Raw genomic sequence first — 22,469 nt, forward strand, 5'->3', positions numbered from 1 at the left:
AGATTATGTGACTTGGCACTGCAGCACTGTTTGTGTGAAAAAATGGAAGTAAGGCTGAGAGCGGAATGAAAATATTTACGGACAGTGACTGGGATAGAGACAGCCTGACCAACCAAAATATTCTCCACCCCTCTAGGAAAACACTGGCAATACTTTGGCGTATCTCAGCAACTGCAACAGCCTGCTTTGTCAGTAATATTGCCAGGCCATACCACGATTACCTTGTATTACAGTAAGGTTGATGGCAAAATAATTGCAACCACACTTTGCAGTAAAATATGGCCCATGTAAACATATATTTAGATGTTTAATCCTGTGCAATGTTTCCTCACTACAAGGGTATGTAACAGATGACTCTATGGTTTTGTGGCAGTATAAACTCATAATAATCAGAAAGAGCTGTCTTGGTGCACCATGTGATTAAAATCACATGAGCTTTTGCTCCTTTTGATCTAGTGTGCACTCTTATTTCCAAATGAGTTCTCAAAATTGACATATCTGATTTTCTGGAATTAGGATAAGTTATTTTTCTTATTTATGGTTACTCAGTTTAGTTGAGCGGGACAGACAAATATAAGTGCAAGGAAGATAACTTTAAAAAATCATAGAGTAACAGAAGAAATACTTCAAACTGATCAGTGAAAGAAGGAAGTACAAAATTATTGAAGGAAAGACACAAACACATCAATAAAATTCACTTAGAGATGTAATAAGTATGAAGTGCAGGAAAGCCAGTATGAATTGGCTAAAGTAAAGATGCGAAGATATTGAAAAGAAAATAATCACTGGAATCACTGATTCAGTATTTAGAAAAGTCAAACCAAACACAAAGCCATCAACATTAAGAGTGCAAGAGGAATTCCACTGTTAAATGCAGAGGAGACACTGGATCAGCAGAAAGAGTACATTGTCAAGGGGATGAACTGTCTGATGACTTGAGAGAAGAAGAAATGAGAGTCAGTATGGAAGACAGAAGGGATCCAGATTAGAGTCAGAGTTTAACAGAGCTTTGGAAGACTTGTGATCAAATGAGGCGAAAGGTATAAACATAATTTCCTTGGAATTTGTGAAAGCATTAGGGAAAATAGCAACAAAACTACTATTCAATTTAGTGCACAGAATCTGTGAGACACACCATCAGACTTTCAGAAATCATCCACACAATTCCAAAGATAGCAATGGTAAAGAAGTTTGAGAGTTACTGCACAATCTGCTTAACAGCTCATGGACCCAAGTTGCTGACAAGAATAACTTAGAGAAGAATGGAAAAGAAAACTGATGATCTGTTAGATGTCAATCAATGCAATTTTTGATATTCTTTTAAGATCACTTTCTCAATTTTATTTAAATATTTTTTACTTTAAAGTCACAATGTAGCCAAAACAAGTCAACCCTGACAAATAAGTATTTTCAAGTTAAATAAAAAGTGCCTTCCAAGCATAAAGAAAAATACTGTACATGTATTCACTTACAGTATAAAAAATATATTGTGGAAAAACTTAACAGCAGCAGTTAATAATTTATATTAAAGCATCTATGAATCATTCACTTATCCATACATAGTTTTCATACTCACCAAAAGGCCTACAAAAAGAACTCCCATTCCACGTAGCACAGTGCCACCATCTAGCTGACTTATGAGAATTTCAGTGCCAATAAGTCCAAACAGTATGGGTTGAAATATTTCCCATATGACTGAAAATATACTGGAAACTGGATTCTGAAAAATAAGCCACATAAAGGACCAGACCTAAGCTCACAAACCATTTTTTCATTTTTTTTCAGTAGCAGGTAGAATCTACCACACTGGTGAAAGTTACTGTACTGACAAAATAATTAAATTATGACAAATCACATACTTAACTGCTACATGTTAGTAGCCTTATAGACAATATACAATCTATGAGAGAAAATACATAAAATTTACATTAATTAACGTATTCTGTTGACAGTTTCAATGTAGAATTGACATGTCTCAAAACAAAACGGGTCTAACTATTTTAGAGCATGTCAAAGACAAAATGCTTCACAGATATCACCACGACACTGATTTATTTCCATAATATCATTTTTGTGAGAGCAATTAGATCATTTTCAACATTTTATGATCAAATCCATCTTTATTTTATGATCAAATCCATCTTTCAGTCAATCATATCAGTGCAAACTCATAACAGGAATCTAGTGATCATGGTAGCTGTCAACAGCAATTACATTTAGAAAAGAGATTACATTAGATATACTGTTTGCTACATAGGTCCATAATAGGGAGATCCTCGAGAATGTAGAACTTTTCATTAAACGTGAATACATAATACGAATTTAAAAAAAAAAAAATAAAAAAAAAAAGGGAGAGAGAGATAATGAAGGCCTTTCCATCCATCCCAAGTGAAAGAGTCTTCATAGATGTAGAGTAAATCAAACAATTCTTAAGCATATTTTTATTTAATAAGTAATAACAAACCATTCACAAAATAACATATACTGTACACTGAGGTGCATAAGATAATTCTTAGGCAATGCAGCCATCATGCATCATCCCACAGAAAAACAATGTACAACACTTATTTCACAGTTCCTGGCATATTAAATTTGTGTGACAGAACAGGACTCCTAACTGGAACCATTGCCTTTTGTGGGAAAGTGCTGTGAAATTAGTTATTTCTCCAACTTGAAAGGTTACGAGCTGGAAGCCATCTTCACAAAAATGTTCACATAGTATGAATACTGTTGGTCAAAAACATCTTAGATACATCATTCGCTATAGAACAATAACAGCAGTAATTATTTTGAGTGATAAATGCTTATTTTTCTCTTTGGACAGTGAGATCAATGGCTTAAGATCATCAAGCCACAGACTTCTCTGACCATCATAAGATGTAGTAAGAAGGCTGTCTGTGGGTTGAACTACTGTCAGACGGGTAATGTAGCTCACTGTCTTAAATCATTATAACTTTGGATCAAGCACTACACTTAAAGCTCTTGCTGATATTATGCTTTGTTCTGTTTAGCTGTGATCTAGGAATTTCTTGTCATTATTTCTTTGGACTTGGTAGCTGATACGACTCTGCCATGACTACAGACTTTCATGGTGGCTCTTTAGGCTGGCTATCCATTACATTTACTATGTCAAAGCACAGAGGGATGCTAACATATTTCAATGTATTTTGGTGTTGTGATGTGTTAAATGCAAAGAGCAAGAACTTATCAAAACGTGAATATAATAATATTCTTTAACTCTTGTCTGTAGAAAGGCCATTTATGAATTACTAGTCCCACACATTCTTTAATATTCTACAAGCGTGCTAACAGTAGTATGAAAAGGATAGATTGTTAATCACCACATACCGGTAGAGATGTTGAATTCAGAAGCACAATGAAAAATACTGCTAAACTATTAAGCTTATGGGTTAAGTCCTTCTTTTGAGATAGAAAGCACACACACATTCACACAAGCACAACTCACATACATCTACATCTACATCTATACTCTGTATGCCACTTTGTAGTGTGTGGTGGAGGGTACTTTGTGTTCCACTGTCACTTGCCCCTCTTTCCTGTTTCAGTTGAGAATAGTTCACAAGAAGAATGATTGCAAGTAAGCCCCTGTGTGGGCTCAAATTAAACTCTCTAATTTTGTCTTCATTGTCTTTTTGTGAGATATGTGTAGGAAGAAGCATTGTATTCGCCGACTCTTCTAAGAACATATCCTCTCAGAACTTTTACCAGTAAACCATACTGTGATACAGAATGCCTCTCTTGCAGCATCTGACAGTGGAATTGGTTGATCATCTCTGCGACACATTCATGCTTACTAAATGAACCTGTAGTGAAATGTGCAGCTTTTCATTGAATCTTCTCTATTCCCTCTATCTATCCCATCTGGTACAGATCCCATACTGATGAGAATTATTCAAGTATTGGTCAAATGAGAGTTTTGTAAGTTACCTCTTTTGTTGATGGCCTATAGTTCCTAAGGATTCTTCTGATGAACCTCAGGCTGCCATCTGCCTTTCCTGCAATTACTTTTATGTGGTCATTCCACTTTCAATTGCTCTGTAAGCATAGTCTAGATATTTTATGGAAGAAACTGCTTCCAGTGATTGTTCTGCAATCATTTAGTCACTTAAAACTAGATCTTTCTGGCTATGTATATGCAATTTATCACATTTGTTTATGTTGAAGGTCAATTGCCACTTTCTGCACCAAGCATCAACCCTCTGCAGGTCTTCCTGCATTTCGCTACAATTTTCTAGCACTGCAATTTCTTTGCATACAATAGCATGATCTACGAAAATCCTCATGGAACTTCTAATGTTGTCTGCGACATCATTTATATCTTGTGGAAAGTAATGGACCCATTACTCTCCACTGGAGTATGCCTGAAGTCATTTTTACGTCTGAAAAGTTTTCTCCATTGAAAATAACATGCTGTCTTCAGTTTGCTAGAAACGCTTAAATCCAATCACACAGTTGGTTTTGATAATCCACAGGCTTATACTTTGTTCATTAGGTGGCAATACAGGAGTGTATCAAATGCCTTTTATAAGTCTAGGAACACAGCATCAGGGCACTGGTATCTACCACCTCATGGGTCTCGTGGACAAACAAGGCAAGCTGGGCCTCATACAATCATTGCATTTGGAACCCATGTTGATTCCTATTGAGGGGATTTTCAATCTCAAAAAGGGTCACAATACACAAGCATAAAACATGTTAGCAAATTCTACAACTGACATGTCAGAGATATAGGCCTGCAGCTTTGAGCATCTGTTCAATGACCCTTACTGAAAATGGGAATGACCTGTGCTTTCTCCCCATCATCAGAACACTTCACACCTCCAAAGACTTACGACATACTGCTGCTAGAAAGGAGCAAGTTCTTTCGCATGCTCTATGTAGAATTGTACTGATCTCTCATCGGGTCCAGTGGCCTTCCCCCTATTTAATGATTTCAGTCATTCTTCTATCCCATGGTGACTTATTTTGACATCATCCATTTTGTCATTTATGTGATGATGTAATGGAGCCACTATAATCTGATCTTCCTCTCTCAAACAGTTTTGGACAAAGATGTTTGATATTTTGGCCTTTTTGTGTTGTCCTCTGTCTCAATGCAATTATGGTCCCAAGTGCCTGAGCAGATGGCTTCAATCAATTTACTTATATAACATAAGACCAAAACTTCTTAGGACTTTCTGTGTAGCCAGTAGACAGAATTCTACTTTTAAATTTGTTGATCATTTCATGAATGACTCTCCTTATGCTTACTTTTCATTTGGTTTTTGTGTGTGAGGCTTTGGCTATGTTTAAATTTGCAGTGAAGCTCTCTTTGTTTTTGTAGCTGCTTTCTAACACTGCTGTTGAACCATGGCTGGTCTTTTTCATCCCTCACAACTTGGTTCACACATACCTGCCTAAAGCACTAATGCCCTTGAACTTTGTCCGTGGAGACTCAACATTGTTAGTGCCAGAGATGAAATTTTCATGCTGGCCACTTAGGTCATCTGAAATCTGCTTCTTGTCGTTCTTGTTATGCAGAAAGATCTTCCTATTTATAGCTGTATTCAGTGATGCTGTAACAGCCTTATGATCACTGGTTCCCTGTTCTAAGCTATGTCAAAAAGTTCTGGTCTGTTTGTCATCAGCAGGTTTAAGCTGTTGCCTTCATGAGTTGGTTCTCTGATTAATCGCTCAAGGTAATTTTTGGATAAGGCCAGTCTCCAAGTGCTGGAGTCCGACAAGTCTGGCTCCAGCAGCCAGAGATGGTGGTCATGTGTGTGCGAGTTGTGATTGTGAGAATGTGCATGAAGTTTCTATTTCAGAAGAAAGACTATCCAAAAGATTAATATTTTAGGAATCTTTTTCATTGTGCCAGTCTGGACTACAATGCCACCTCTGTGTGGTGAGTAACAATTTATCCTTCCATATTGTTGGAATAGGAATTAAAATTGAAGGAGAAGAAATATAAACTTTGAGGTTTGCTGATGACATTGTAATTCTGTCGGAGACAGTAAATGACTTGGAAGGGCAGTTGAACAGAATGGACAGTATCTTGAAAGAATGATAGCAGATGAACACTTAAAATAGATTCTTAAATTAGTAAATGAGTTTTTCTATTTGGACAGCAAAATAGCTGATGATGGATGAAGTCGAGAGGTTATAAACTGTACACTGGCAATGGCAAGAAAAGTGTTTCTAAAGAAGAGAAATTTGTTAACATCGAATACAGATTTTAATGTTGGGAAGTCTTTTCTCGAAGAATTTGTCTGGACTGTAGCCTTATATGAAACTGAAACATGGATGACAAACAGTTTAGACAAGAAGAGAACAGATGCTTTTGACATGTGGTGGTACAGAAGATTGCTGAAGATGAGATGGGTAGATCACTTAATGACAAGATACTTAATACAACAGGGAGAAAAGAAATTTGTGGCACAACTTGACTAGAATATGGGTTCGTTTGATAGTACACATTCCAAGATGTTAAGGGATCAGATGCTTTTGACATGTGGTGGTACAGAAGATTGCTGAAGATGAGATGGGTAGATCACTTAATGACAAGATACTTAATACAACAGGGAGAAAAGAAATTTGTGGCACAACTTGACTAGAATATGGGTTTGTTTGATAGTACACATTCCAAGATGTTAAGGGATCACAAATTTAGAACTTAAGGGGAGTTGGAATGCCGGAAAATGGAAAAAATTCACATTTTCAGTTTTTAACCTTATAACTTAATTTGAAATTTTCTGCTTAAAATGGTGCAAAATTTGTTAAGAAATTCCAATTGGAAGTATTTTTATTTAATTTTTCAAAATTACATGTGCGCCCAGCAAAGTTACCCATCTTGTGATTTGTACACATTTAAATCTTCGCATTTCCGAAAACATTACATATAGAAGGCTGTGGATTTCACTCTTCAGTTGTAGAATCTTTGATCCTTCCATAGGTACCATTGTTTTTACGACTAGCTGTGTTTATTGTTCAGTTTTTGATCTGTGAGTGTTTGTTTTGAGCCTCGAGTTTAGTTTGTCGCTCATTTGGAGTTTGTTATCTGTCTTGTTTTGACTTTCAGTGGTGAGTGCGTAGTTTCTACGATGCCTAGGAGTGCATCATTATTTAAAAAGCGAAAGTTTCGCGGTAATAGATTTACAAATAACGTTTGTTCAAGTGATTCTGCTTCAGCACCTGTTGATGCTGGTGAAAGTTCTGACGTTTGTACAGCTGAGATGTGTGAAGGAGACACGCCCACCAGTGCATCAAAAAAGAAGTTATCAAACTGTGCAAGTGAAATTACAGATGAAGCTTCTAATGAACAATATGTTTTAGTCGACTTTCCTGTTTTTACTGAGTTTATGAAGAAATGTTTGTGTTGTAATCTTTGTGGAGGTTCTTTTGATATGAACATAACAAAATCTATAGGACTTTCCTGCAAAATTGCTATAGTTTGTGCCAGTTGTGAAAATGAGACCTGTTTTTGGAGCTCTAAAACATGCAGTAGCAATTTGTTTGAGAGTAATATCAGGCTAATGTATGCAATGAGAGCAATTGGTAAAGGACATACTGCTGCTCAAACATTTTGTGCCATAATGAATCTTCCACCTCCACCTGCTAAAATTGACAATTACACTGAAGTGATAGGAGATGCTGTTCAGTCTGTAGCAGATTTATCAATGAAAGCTGCTGCCAGTGAAGCAAAATATATAAATGAAGGAAACCCAGATATCCCTGTTGCTTTTGATGGAACCTGGCAGAAAAGGGGTCACACATCCAAAAATGCTGTTGCTACTGTTACTAGTGTGGACAGCGGTAAAGTTTTGGACTATGAAGTGCTCACTAAACATTGTTACCATTGTGCATCTGGTAAGATAGAAGCAGCTCACATATGTAGCAAGAATTATGAAGGTACGAGTGGAGGCATGGAGGCTGCCGCTGCTGTGAAAATGTTTAGCAGATCAGAAAAAGAACGGGGAGTATTTTACACAAAATTCCTTGGAGATGGGGACTCCAAGGCATACAAAAGTGTTACAGAATCCATGCCATATGTCAATAAGACAATAACTAAACTAGAATGTGTCGGTCATGTTCAGAAACGAATGGGCACTCGTCTAAGGAAACTGAAACAGAATCTGAAGGACAAAATTTTGTCAGATGGTAAAACCATTAGAGGTCGCCTGTCAGATAAAATTATAAATGAATTACAACAATACTATGGTATGGCAATAAGAAATAATGCAAATAATTTGCAGGAAATGAGACAAGCTGTATGGGCCACATATTTACATCGATCATCAACTGATGATAATCCTCAACATTTTGCTTGTCCAGATGGTCCTCAGTCATGGTGCAATTATAGAAAATCTCAAGCTACTGGGGATCCTTATCACCATAAAAATTATATTCCATTGGCTGTTATGGAAGTAATTAAACCAATATATAGAGACTTGGGGCATCCTGATCTTCTGCGAAAATGTCTTCATGGTTGTACCCAGAATCAAAACGAGTCGTTCAACAACCTCATTTGGACTCGTGTACCTAAGAATGTATTTGTTGGGATAAAAACATTGAAATGGGGAGTCAGTGATGCTGTTATTTCATTCAATGATGGTCATATGGGTAGGCTAAAGGTCATGGCAAGGCTCGGCATTGCTCCTGGTATCAACACCATCAGAGGTCTTCAGCTTCTGGACAGCGTGCGAGTAAGGAAGGCTCAGTATGCAGCTGAATTTAATACAAAAAAAGCAAGGGCAGCAAGGAGAAGAAAGCTTCTAGGTGAAGAAGAAGAACTAGAAGATGACCCTGATTACTCTGCTGGACACTTTTGATAATAGAATAAAAGGTATTTGTGAATTTTCATAATAAATTACTTTAATCGCATTTTCTGGCATTTGACATTTTTAGTGTTACATGTACCTTTATCTCATAAACCACTCAACCAACAACATTCAAATTTTCAGAAATGCTGCAAAACAGTTCAAAGAGGCCACTGAACTAGAATCATGACAAGAACTGGCTTATTCTCTGAACTAGGGAAGTTTATGTTATACTTTTTCCAATAAAAAATGGCTTAATGGTAAAAAATTCATAAATACTATACCAACAAAAAGAAAACATTGGTTCTAGTTCAGTGGGCTCACAATATATGCTGAAAACCTCTGCCAGAATTTCAAAGTTCTGAAGATAATAGTTCCAAAGAAAAAGGTACACAAAGTTAGCAAATTTAACATTGGCGAGATAGGGCATTCCAACTCCCCTTAAGGGAAGTGGGGGGAATAAAAATCCCAGAAGTAGACCAAGAGATGAATACAATAAGCAGATTCAGAAAGATTTAGGTTACAGTAGTTATTTGGAGATGATGAGGTTTGCACAGAATAGAAAATGAAGGACAGCTAATCAAAACAGTCTTCAGATTGAAGACCACAACAACAAGAATAATTGAGAGAAGTGTTGCATAATTAATTGCACCCTTCCTCAGTATTCAAGTTACAGGGGAGTTAAATGGAAAGATCAGTATTAGGCCCCAAAAATTATGTGTACATTTCACCACAAGTCACCGTAAAATTATTTTGCCTTGTAACATTAGTTCTGTTTGAGAACAGCATCTGTCTAGATTAAACCATTAACGTATTTGATCGCAGTGAATGTCCTGCTTCATTGCACACAGAGTACTTACATATTCTGCACTCCAGCCTTGACCCTTCCAACCACAACATGCTACAAATGCAGCTGTAATACATGCAAGAGCTCCTGCTCCATCATAACCAAGAATCTGACTTCCAAAAACTGCAAATATTCCTCCTCCAGCAACCATTGCAGCTCGATAGTAAACTACATATGGCTGAAACCAAAATCAATGATTGCTTAAAATATTGGTAACATTTTTTGTTGAGAAAAGACTAATTGCAAATACTGCACTTACATCTTTCCTGTGGGGTATGTACATTGACACCACGCCCCATGCAATACCAAATCCCAAACCAAGAATAACTTCCAGTGGACCCTGAAGTAATTGCTGAGTTACATTACCTGCAGCACATGAAAAAACAAGTGTCACAAAACACTGTAAATAATTTATAATTAATATAAACTAAACTATTCAGTCAACAGGATAAATAAATATTACTATAGCAATAAATTTAAAATTGATCTTTGAAATAAGTAAGTAGAAAAATGAACATAAAAGTCTTCTCTTGTTTTGTGAGTGTAATTCTCCATGAAATACTAGACTGCTAAGTTCTTATTTACAGGCACTAAAGCCAAGTTGGGAGGTTATAGGTTTGTATCAGCACATTGAAGGAATTAATAGATGTGATATTCATTCCACATATGATGTCAAGTGATTAAAGTTTAACTGATGCAGCCTCATTACTAACACTAAAATAAGGACTTTGTGGAGCCACTTTAATTTTCCTGTTATCTGCATGCAGTATGGTGTAGGAAATGGGAAACTGTGACAGTATTCCTGCTTGCTGCCTTACCTGAACAGTGAATGATTACCACAAAAATGGATCTGGGTCCAATCTTTCAAATTTTCTAGGTCCTTTCTCAATTCAACAATTGGAAGAGAGTTTGCACAGCCTTAAAAGCATAATTAAAGGTAAAGCTGTCATCAACCCATAGGTGGATCTGAACTAGGTGAACTAAGTAAGGCCCTATTGGAGGTAGTATGCCAATCCCTTCCCCTCCAGCCTTTGAACTGAGTTATCCAGCCAATTAAAATATTTGATCAAATGAACATCTGCAGCTGAGGAACATATTTATAGAATAAAAATCTGCTTCAGTTGCCAATAATTTCTTAATTTATTCCACGACCATCTGTACTAGTCACTTCCATGTCATGCTGTCTGGGTGGTTGCTGGTCCCATACCCCTATGTGTTTGTTTGACATGTGTGTGACCCCTCACCCCCACCCCCACCGCCACCCATAACTGAGACTGGCATGAACACTGTACAATTATGTTGCCATCATTATTTGGTGGCACCTGAAGATGAAGGTTTATGCTTTTAAATTGGTCATGGGATAAATTAAGAAATTGCTGGAAACTGAAGCAGATTTTTATCTGCTAAACTGCCAGTTAAACACAGACTTCGAACCACGGCACAACTTGACATTGTTCACATTAATAATTCATTGACATAGATGAATCAAGAATCAGTCAAGAATCAATAATTTTATTCACCGTAGATCATTTTACAATGATATTGGCTTTGTCATACAAGATGTACTAGTACATACAGAATAATAAAATAAACTTCTGTCAATACATTGTAGAATACATTTGAAGCATGGCAGTGTACCAAATTACAAAGGATAGCTTTTAAAAGTTAATGCAACAAGCTATCTTATAATCTAATATAATATGGTATTTTATTGTTTATAGTATAAACTTTGTAATTACACATGATTAACCACAGCACAAAATAATATGTTTAACTACAGACAACTTTTAAATGCTTATATTCTCCTCAGGCATCTCAAAGAATTCTTTAATGTCATAGAATGGATGATCTGACAGTCAGCTGTACCACTTAATTTTAAAAGAATTTGTATCCATAGACTGAACATGAACTGGCAGTTTATTGAACATTTTGAGTGGGTTAACTTTGTGGGAATTTCCAGTTCTCGTTAATCTGTGGCGTGGTATGTCTAAATTACTGTTAGCCCTGGTGTTGTGTTCGTGTATTTCCCTTCTGGCAATAAACTCTGAAATATTATTTTCAATACAGAGTACAGACATATGGATGTATAGATTTATAATTGTAAGTATTCTGAGTCTGGAAAAAAAGAGGACGACAGTGCTCCCTATGACCTCTTTTACATATTATACGTATGACTTTTTTTTGTAATTTCAATACGTTTTTGATGTGAGGGGAGTGCCCCCATATAATCAGACCATATGAAATATGTGACTGGAATAGCCCAAAGTATGTCACCCTGAGGTACTCCAAGCTCACTACCTCCCTTAGTTTCAAGAGAAGGTATGCCACCCGAGATATTTTTTCACATACATGATTGACATGTTCCTCCCAATATAGTTTTGAGTCAATGTGAATACCTAAGAGTTTTACCGACTTATTGCCTACTTCATTTGATGTTCCCATTAGAAGTTGTTGTGTTTTGTCTGGGTTGCATAGGAGCTTATTGGCTGCAAACCAGTCCAGGGCCTTATCTAGTGTTTCTTTTGTTAGGTCATTCAGATCTGAAATGTTCTGATGTATGGTAAGTAGTGGTGTATCATCAGCATAACACACAACAGGGTGAGCTATATTTTTAGGTAAATCATTAATAACGACAATGAAGAAGAAGGGTCCAAGGATAAACTCTTGTGGTTCACCTGTGCTGATTTCCATGATGGAAGAATTTAAATTTCTGACTGAAACCAATTGTTTTCAGTTACTTAAATAAGAATTTATCACAGATAAAGTGCTCCCTCTCACCCCATACAACTCTAGTTTCCCCAGTAGTATGTCAACAGGAATGCAATCGAAAGCTTTGCTTAGGTCACACAATACCAGTGATACCATGTTGTTATTTTCAAAAGCTGTTAAGGTTTGGTCAATGATTTCCAAGATGGCCACTGTTGTGTTCTTCCCCTTTCGAAAGCCAAACTCATTGTTACATAGGATATTGTGTTTTTCAAAGAAGTTGCTTATTTGTGTGTGTATCAGTGCCTCAAATACCTTTGAGAATACTGGAACAATGGAGACTGGTCTGTAGCTTTGGGGGAGATGTTTGTCTCCTTTTTTAAAAACTGGGACAACTTTTGATACTTTGAGTGCATCTGGAAAAACTCCAAATTCTACACATTTATTAAAAATATAAGCTAATGGTTTGGCAATTGAGTGTATTGTCTTTTTAATTATGTTATTTGATAACCAATAACAGTCCATACTTGTAGAACCTGAAAATTTGGATACAGCTTTTATAACATCAGCAGGTGTGACAGCCCTCCATTGAAATGCCAGGTTAACAGGCAGTGGTGTTCCAACAAGGTTCATTGCAGATGAATTTGTTGCTTTGATACGGTTACTTATTTCTTTAACTGAGTTTAAAAAGTACTCATTTAATTCTTCAGGATCAAGCAGAGCTGTTTCTGTGCATTTCGGTGTATTCTCTTATTTTATTATTTGCCAGGCTGCCTTGCATTTATTGGGAGCTCTTTCTATATAGTTCTCCACTGCTTGCTTTTTTGCCAGAAGAAGTTTAGCTTTATAGTATTTTTTGCATTTCAGATATGACCTATGAATGTTCACACTCTGTTCTGCCCCTTGGTCAGAGGCTTGTTTATGCATCTGGTACAGCATATGCAAGTTTCCTATAATTTCTACAAGCTCTTGTGTGAACCAGTTCAGACTTTTCTTTTTCATTTCATTTGGATATCTAATTTTTTTTACTGGTGAGCAAGAATACCATAAATCTGTGTACTTTTTAAAGAAGTTACCAAAGCTAATTTCAGCTTCCCTTTTTCCAGATTGACAATTATATATAAAGTCCCAATCTGCACTTCCTAATCTATCAACAAACATATTTATGTACTCTTCCTTCTGTCTTTGTACCACTACTACTTTAGATTCTTCAGTTTTAACTGGCTGCCTCTTACAGAGTGTAAAGAGTAGTGGCTCATGTTCTGCAAGTCCACTTCCTGCAAGTCTAACTGTAAAATCCTCCCTATGGAAATTCACAATAATATTGTCTATAAGGCATTCTTATGTGTGGCACAGTTATTTGTACAATAGAGGTCTAATGATCTTAGCATATTCAAAAATGTCCTAGCAACTGGTCTCTGTGTGTTTACCATTTCTATGTTGAAATCACCACATATAGCAATTCTCGTTTTACTCTTCAATATTTTTTAAATTATTAATTCACATTTTTCAATAAACAAATTTACATCACCATCTGGCGACCCATATAGACTAACTACCACTATATTTTCATTCATTAGTTTTACACAACTAAACTCGCCATCTAGCTCTGTGGAGTATGTAGATACATCAATTCTGGAAAACATTATTCCTTCTTTGACAAAAATTCCCACCCCACCATTATTTCTCTGTTTTCTACATATCTTGTCTCCCACAACATACCCTTGGGGAATGAACATATTTACTTGTTCTTGTGTTAACCAATGCTCAGATACACATACAACATCTACATGCTCTAGGTGATACATGACAAAAAAAAATTATTTGTAATGACTGGGGATCAGAGCCCAGCCTTTTAGATTTGTAGTCTGGTAATTATTCACTGTCGCTCCAATGTCTGAGGGCTCGCCCTGGTCATTACCACTGTGGTTCTCTGCGTGCTAACTGCAACAGTCATTTGCTGCAGCATGAGCATCCAGGACCCATTTACTTCTTTCTTATTGAAGCTATTGCCATGTTTGTGAATTTCTACAGTTTCTGTGAACAAATAGTAGATATGTTAGCTCTTCTCTGCAGTAAGAACATCTGTGACGGCGAATTTTGTTATGAGGTCAGTCTCACACAGCACGAGCTCCAGCACAGAGTGGATTGTCCAGTCACTCCAAAATAGACTTTTCCACATGTAAGCAGCATATGCCTGACATATTGAGTGGGTCGTTTTTGTCCCTTATCAATTGTGACACTCTCTGATCTTGTCAGCTGATTTAAAAAGAGTCTTGATGTCATATTCATGCAATGTATGGCCAGTTCTGTCCTTCACCATGGGGATGTATGGCTCAAAGGTGTTACTGGACCATTTTTCCTTTGATGTGTCACTTCATCCAATGTTAGGTTTTGTGGGACTTCTTATGCAAATGATGGAGGACCCACTGGTCCTCAGAACACACTCCAGGTATTGCATGTCAAACATGATGTGCTTTGGCTCCACATATTCATCTTGCATACATTATGAACATATTAGTCATTTGTCTTTTCTGGCTCAAATAGTGATTTAATAGTTTGTGCATGTGTATCAATTTTTGATGCACACTGTGAACTAGGTTCTCACCATTCATTATAAGCAGCACATCTGAAATGGGTGGTTTTTGGTCCATTTCGACCTCTATAGTAAATTCACCTCTATAGTAAATTTTATGTTTGCACAGAAATTGTTCAGATGTCTTACAAAATCACCAAGCTGTTCCTCATCACGACTCCACATACTGAATGTATTATCAACATATCTGCAACACACCTTAAGTTTACAAGGTGCCAAGTCCAGTACATGCCTTTTGAAATACACCATGAAGAAACTGGCAACCACTGGACTAAGTGGTCTACCGATAGTGACACCTTCCAGCTGTTTATAGAAATAGCCATTCCACATGAAGCAGCTCATGGTAAGAAATGTATGAGAGGGTTTGGTGATGTCCCTAGGGACCATGGAACCACTATGTTTGAGAGAGTCATTGGCTGATATTTGAGTAAACAAAGAAAGAACATCAAAGCTGATCAGGATATCGTATGAGCAAAATTTCAGTTTCTTCAGTTTCTCAATAAAATTTCCTGAGCCCCTTGTATACATGTTAGTGTTTCCTAGGTGCATCTGAAGCAGAGAGGTCAAGGCTATGTAAACTGCACGACATTGGTCTGCTGAACAAACCTGTTCCATTCTCTGCCTTACGTGCCACTGGATGGCAGCACTAGAGAGGCATACGGTTAGGACACTCTCCAAGATAAAGTTTGACTTTGAAAAGATTTAGTGGTTCTCAGAGGGTTAAATGAGGCTTTCTCCAGGCCTCAAAGCCTGACAGTCCTCCATATAAGAGACAAAATACCTACTGATACCTACTGCTAAGCCATATAGACAGACACAATACATTTTCTAACTGTATACTTTCATACCAATGGCACTTTCTGTCCAATGTATGTAACACCAGGGATACAAACATCTGCCTTTATTACTCTAAATGTTATTAGATTACGCTTAATAATGTGTCATAGTCTTGCTTAGATTTACACTGTATGTTTAAAGATATCCTTCAGCTTTCACATATTATTTAGCTCTGGAACAGTAACTACTCCTGTTAGCAGATCCTAACATGCTGGAATGGGAATTCAGTATTAAAAATTGAGATCACAGGAAAAACTAACGTCTCTTTAACTGATTTTGTATCTGAGTGGCACAATTTCTAAACAAATGTAACATCATACAGTTTTTTCTCATTTTACTACGAAAAAAAATTTTCTCTCTTCCATTGTTTTTAAAGTAATTTAGTGAAAGTCCATTAAATGAATAAAGTAGAAGAAAACCATGCTGTAATAAAATACAATGCTGTTGCATACTCATACATATCATCTTACAAGACACACATGTAGAAGTCAAATACATACATTTATTTACCAATATATTTTTTAAAGTTGTCAGACATTAAGGAAGTAAATCTACTCAGATAAGGTCACTTACAACAGGAAGACTTTATCCATGTTCATATCAGATCCATTTATCACTCTTTGATGAGTTTCAAAGAGTGAAAGACAATGTTAAGCTCACATTAAGTTTAATACTATACATAAATTATGGACCAAGTATTAGCTTCGTCATCAGACCATACCCTCAGAGAAAATGAATCCCAAAATAACACCAAAACCAGTGATAGCAGCTATATCATCAATACTAGAAGCTGCAATAACCAGTGTAGCTACACCTTTATCTTCTCCATAACCTCTTTCTTGCAGGTGTAATAATGAAGGAACAACAACAGCAGGTGAGACAGCACCCAGAACAAACCTGTAGAGCAAATCAAAATCCCATAAATATTTTATAATTTTTGTGAAAAATAAAAAAAAATGCCGAAGGATGGTCACAGTTTCAATACAGCTACAGTGCCAAATGATTTCACAGTCAGAAATACTGATTACTTCAATAATGACACAGAAGTCTGAAAACAGTTAGAATAACCTTAGGCCGCAATTCCAATAAGGAAACTTCTTTTCTGTCAAACTAAAAGTATGCTATTACATTGCATTACCTCCACTGTGATTAAACTAGGTCAGTTTTGTAAAATATTTATAATTTTGGGCATGGAACTGCAGATACCCAGAGGCAGAATAATGGTTATGCTCACAGTGGACTAGAAATACTGGCCCGGGTACTGGAAGCTATCTTGTTTGTGACATACACAAAGAAATTCCTTGCCTGTAGAGATTGTGATCTATTCCATGTGATTTCACTGGTTCATTTGTGAATGTGACTCAGGACTTTCACAAGGACTTGTCTGTTATTTGTTTATCTTCAGTTGCTAAAGTGAGATTTATGAATTTGCAGATCTATTAACAATAAGTGCTTGTTAACTGCTTGTTTAGATAGTAATTGTAGTTTCTTAACAATCATTGTGAATGAATATTTTCAAGATTCTTTCAGGTTATGCTTTGAAGTTATGTCACCTTGTGTATATTTATATCGTAATAAATACACTGAAGCACCAAAGAAACTTGTATGGGCATGCATATTCAAATACAGAGATATGTAAACAGGAAGAATACGGCATTCCGGTCAGCAACACCTATATAAGATGACAAGTGTCTGGCACAGCTGTTAGATCGGTAACAATAGCAGGCCATCAAGACTTAAGTAAGTTTGAACATGGTGTTACAGTTGGTTCACGAGTGATGGGACACAGCATCTCTGAGGTAGTGATGAAGTGGGACTTTTTCCATACGTCCATTTCACGAATGTACCATGAATATAAGGAATCCGGTAAAACATCGAATCACCGACATTACTGTGGCCGGAAAAATATCCTGCAAGAATGGGACTACCAATGATTGAATAGACTCGACCAACATGACAGAACTGCAACCCTTCTGCAGATTGTACCCTTGATGACTGCACAACACAAAGCCTTACACCTTGCCTCGGCCCATCAATACCGACTTTGGACTGTTGATGACTGGAAACATGTTGCCTGGTCAGACTTGTTTCGTTTCACATTGCATTGAGTGGATGGATGTGTACAGGTATGGAGACAACCACATGAGTCCATGGACCCTGCATGTCATCAAAGGACTGTTGAAGCTGGTGGAGGTTCTGTAATGGTGTGAGGCGTGTGCAGTTGGAGTTATGTGGGACCCCTGATACATCTAGATATGACTCCAACAGGTGACATGTACGTAAGCATCCTGCCTGATTACCTGCATCTGTTCATGTCCATTGTGCATTCTGCTGGATTTGGCAAGTCCAGCAGGACAATGTGACACACCACACATCCAGAATTGCTACAGAGTAGCTCCATGGACACTCTACTGAGTTTAAACACTTCCACTGGCCACCAAACTCCCCAGACATGAACATTTTTGAGCGTATCTGGGATGCATTGAACATGCTGTCCAGAAGAGATCTCCACCCCCTCATACTCTTACGGGTTTATGGACAGTCCTGCAGGATTCATGGTTTCAATTCCGTCCAACACTACTTCAGACATAAGTAGAGTTCATGCCATATCATGTTGGGGCACTTCCACGTGCTTACGGGGGCCCTACACAATATTAGGCCGGTATATCAGTTTCTTTGGCTTTTCAGTGTATATTGAACATCCGTTTTCAAATACTAAAAATGCTGAAGTACTGTAATATGCTTGGTTGTAAAAGTAACTGCAAATCACAAAATGAAAAAGTCAGCATGTCTTCTTTACCCAATGATGAAGTACTAAAGATAAAAAGGGAACAGTTTATAGCTTACAGTAAAGCAAAGACATTTGTAAGAAGTTAACCAAGGATGAAACCAGATGCAATGCCATCAATTTTCCCTGATTTGATACTTGACAACAGCAGAAGATTATGTGATGCAGAAAGTGAAAATTTCAAAAAGTGATGTAAAATTCCTCAGCATAATGTGCCCAATGGTTGTGTGTCAGTAAAATGTAAGCATGCCTTGGATAGTCTAATTACATATGTCAAATCAACAGAGTCTACAGAAGACATCTTAAACAAGAATTTTGTGATTCAGCACATAACATGTATGTTGGAAGAGGTTTTGCTTGATGCAATTTGCTACATCTGAGTAATGTAAGAAAGCTGACAGAAAAGTTTGAGTTAGATATTTTAAATGCAGATGGTAGTACAGAATATCTGAAGATTAAAAAAGAATTTCTGAAAGATCATGAACGTGCGGTAAATGTGCTTCTGGATGAAATTTACATTGAGCCTCATTTGCTCTTTAAGGGAGATACAATATACATGGTGATCTTTTCCACCGTGTACAAACTCTTGGGATTGATCAATGGGAAGATATGGAACAAAAAAGGTCTAATGAATTATGTCCGGAAATGCACAAGACCATTTATTTGACCATACATTGTTACAGAGACTGCAGTCTAATAAGTGCTGTACCATGCAAAAACAGTTACAGTATGTGTTGAAAAAGGTTTCCATATGCCTCAATGCATGTGCGTATATGCTGTACCGTGATCTGTCTCACACGTTCACATTGACCAGGCTGCTGCATCCAATCAGTGTCAAAGGCAGCATGAATATGGTACTCCAGTGTCTCAACTTCTGGAATGAGCTCTTCATACACAATACTTTTGAGATGGCCCCATAACCAGAAATCACACAGATTGAGATCTGATGAACGAGTAGACCATGCAACTGGACCCCCTAGTCCGATCCGTTGACCAGGGAAGACACAAATGAGATGCGTCTGAATGTTACTGACGAATTGGGGTGGAGCACCATCACGTAGCAGCCACATAACCCTTTAAATCATCAATGGCACTTCTTCCAGCAGAGGAGGCAAAGTTGCCCACAAGAAATGCTGATAGTTACAGCCTGTTAGGTGATGTGGAAGGAAGACTGGTCCCAAAACACAGTCGCCAATTATCCCAGCCCACACATTCAGGCTGCACCAATTTTAATGGTTCGCTGTCATCATACCATGAGGGGGGGGGGGGGGGGGGGTTCTGCATACTATCTCACAGATGACTTATGAAAGTTGAAGATACCACTCCACATAAAGGTGGCATCATCTGTGAATAGGATGGTCAACACTAATCCCAGAATTGTGGTTGTCTGGTGAAGAAAATAGTGACAAAACTGCTCCTGATGTGGAAAGTCTGTCGCTAGTAAGCCCTGCACATGCTGTAAGTGATAAGGAATTGATAAGGGTAGTAACAACTGTCATGGAGGATGTTCCACACAGTCGTCTGGCTTACCCTGTGCTGGCATGCTTAGTACTGGCATGTCAGTCGCCCTTCACAGAGTTAATCAGGTTTTCCTCCAAGTCTGGTGTCCGAGCTATTTGAGTATGTCCTTCATGATTTCCTGCTTCCTGAAACAATCTTGTCTCAGACAAATGACAAAACGCTGTTGCAAACATTGAATGGTGGAGTTGTTGTCAGCGGGGATATATTTCCTGATACAACCTTGCTGCCCACCGCCCATTGCCATTTGACTTTGTGTAAGTAAACACCATGTCAGCAATCTCTCCATTTGAATACAGAACCATTGTGTACAATGCTGTATGAGATCCACTACAAGGTGAATCGGCAAGAGAAGTGAAATTACTATGGCAGAAGAAGCCACTAGGACATGACATGTGAGGAACAATAACACCCTCTAGGAGGAAACAATGCATCCTGTAACTATGGTTGCATGGTACAGCACATATTAGAAAGCAGTTTCTGTAACAAAGTATGACTGACTAAATGGTATCTATAATGGAAACCATGCATTTCCAGACATAAATTCAGCAGACCTTTTTTGTTCAGTATCCTCTCATCTATCAATTCCTGGAGTTTGAACACAGTGGAAAAAAATCACCCTGCATAGTGCCAGTAAAACTGATGATAATGATTTAGCTAAAACAGCTCAGGTTTTCATGCAATCAAAATTTAAAGATGATGTGACTATTATGCCTATTAGCAATTTAACTGCTCCACACCTAAAAAGTATGCTATTACATGTATTAATGAAGTAGAGAAAATTAGATTTACTGTGTTAGCTTCAGTATCAGACAATAATGCAGTAAATAGAAAATCTTATGAGCTACTTACTCCTAATGATCTACTACAGCCTTGTCTTGAACTTCCTGTTCAAAGTAGTAGAAAGTTATTCCTAATTTTTGACATTGTACATATACTAAAATGTATCCGTAACAACTGGATTACTAAACCTGAGAGAGTGTTGAAGTTTTCTGATTTTGACAATGTTGATCCTACTGCAACTTCTGAGTGTTTGGAGCTGATGCACAACAAATGTTAATTTAGCGCTGAAAGTTTTTGATGAAAGTTCAGTAGCTGCTTTAATTGTCTTACCTTCTAGGGACACAGACTTTCCAGGGTCCGAACATACAGCATCACTCATACAAATCATTTGTGATTAGTTGCACATAGTGAATGTTAAAGTTTCAAATGAAGGTGAAAGTCAGTATAAGCAATCTATTAGGGTAAATAGTTCCTTACAATTAGATTTTTAAAAAAAGTCATTATGTTTGAAAGGCTGGAGGTAGAGTGTTCCTAGCTCCCAATCTTTAAGCCTTCAGACTTTTCAAATACTCTTTAAGCATTTTTAGTCTCGATTCAATATGTATTTAAATATTCCAAAACAGATTGCACATTGCTTAGCAAGATTCAGAATGACAATCTGGAAGGTAGATTTAACTGTCACTGTCAATGCAGCAGGGCAAATTACTGTGTAAGCTATGTCCAAATACTTGAGAGTGAGAAAAAAATCAAAATTGAAAGATATGGTGCTAATTAATTCTTTGAATAAAAATGTATCCCTGAGGACTCTGCTTCCATGTCCTGGCAGATATACATGTGTAAATGTTAACAAATATTCTGAGGTGTTAAGGGAGACTTGAAATATCAGAGGTATCAGTACTGATGTACATATCTGATTATGCTGTAAAGAAGGAACTTTTTCTATAAAACTGTGAGCCTTGCACCTCTTGGGTGCAATCTCATAAGAAAGTTGGATTATCCATCCCAGATGACTTCATCGCAGAATATGACCATGGAAGGTCGACAGTTCCCACTGAGAATGCTGTTATGGTGATTACTCTTTCTTGATTCATGTTGAAACATATATTGGATGTGTGTTCATTTACTTTCATTGGTGATTTACATGAGCTTCCTGTTTTGCACAAAGTGTGTAGTCTAAAGCTGGAGAGCTTTGATCTTGTTGAGGGTCATTTGAGTGATACTTGTAAATGCCAGAAAACTGTGAAGGACCTATTGCAAAACAACAGTTTCCAATCATGCAAGGTAATGATAGATAATCTGACTAAGAATGTCAATGACACTGCAACAAGTAAACAAAGTGGTAGGCAGTTAAAATAACTGAGAACATCATAGAATATTTTGTAAAAAATATATGAAAATGCTTTATTTCCCGAGTATTTGATTAAGAGAGAGAGTGTGTGTGTGTGTGTGTGTGTGTGTGTGTGTGTGTGTGTGTGTGTTTTGGTATATTCAAGACGATTGGGCTGAAGCAAGTTCCTGATTGCCACATAACACACTGTGCTGTAAGTCTTTTTATTATTATTATTACAAATGAAACAG

The 22,469-nt window shown here is 37.2% G+C and overlaps 1 protein-coding gene across 1 annotated transcript in view; it reads right to left on the bottom strand.

Moving 5' to 3' along the window:
- LOC126162200 (sodium/hydrogen exchanger 9B2-like) overlaps positions 1 to 22,469 on the bottom strand; it is a 101,086-nt gene that overhangs the window by 13,157 nt on the left and 65,460 nt on the right. The window contains exons 5-8 of the mRNA XM_049918538.1: positions 16,524 to 16,699; positions 9,923 to 10,029; positions 9,677 to 9,841; positions 1,577 to 1,720 (exon numbers count right to left, since the gene is read on the bottom strand). Coding sequence (XP_049774495.1) covers positions 1,577 to 1,720; positions 9,677 to 9,841; positions 9,923 to 10,029; positions 16,524 to 16,699 — 592 coding nt within the window. The remainder of the gene's footprint in view (positions 1 to 1,576; positions 1,721 to 9,676; positions 9,842 to 9,922; positions 10,030 to 16,523; positions 16,700 to 22,469) is intronic.

This window comes from Schistocerca cancellata, chromosome 2, assembly GCF_023864275.1.
Source record: "Schistocerca cancellata isolate TAMUIC-IGC-003103 chromosome 2, iqSchCanc2.1, whole genome shotgun sequence".
NCBI lineage: Eukaryota > Metazoa > Arthropoda > Insecta > Orthoptera > Acrididae > Schistocerca > Schistocerca cancellata.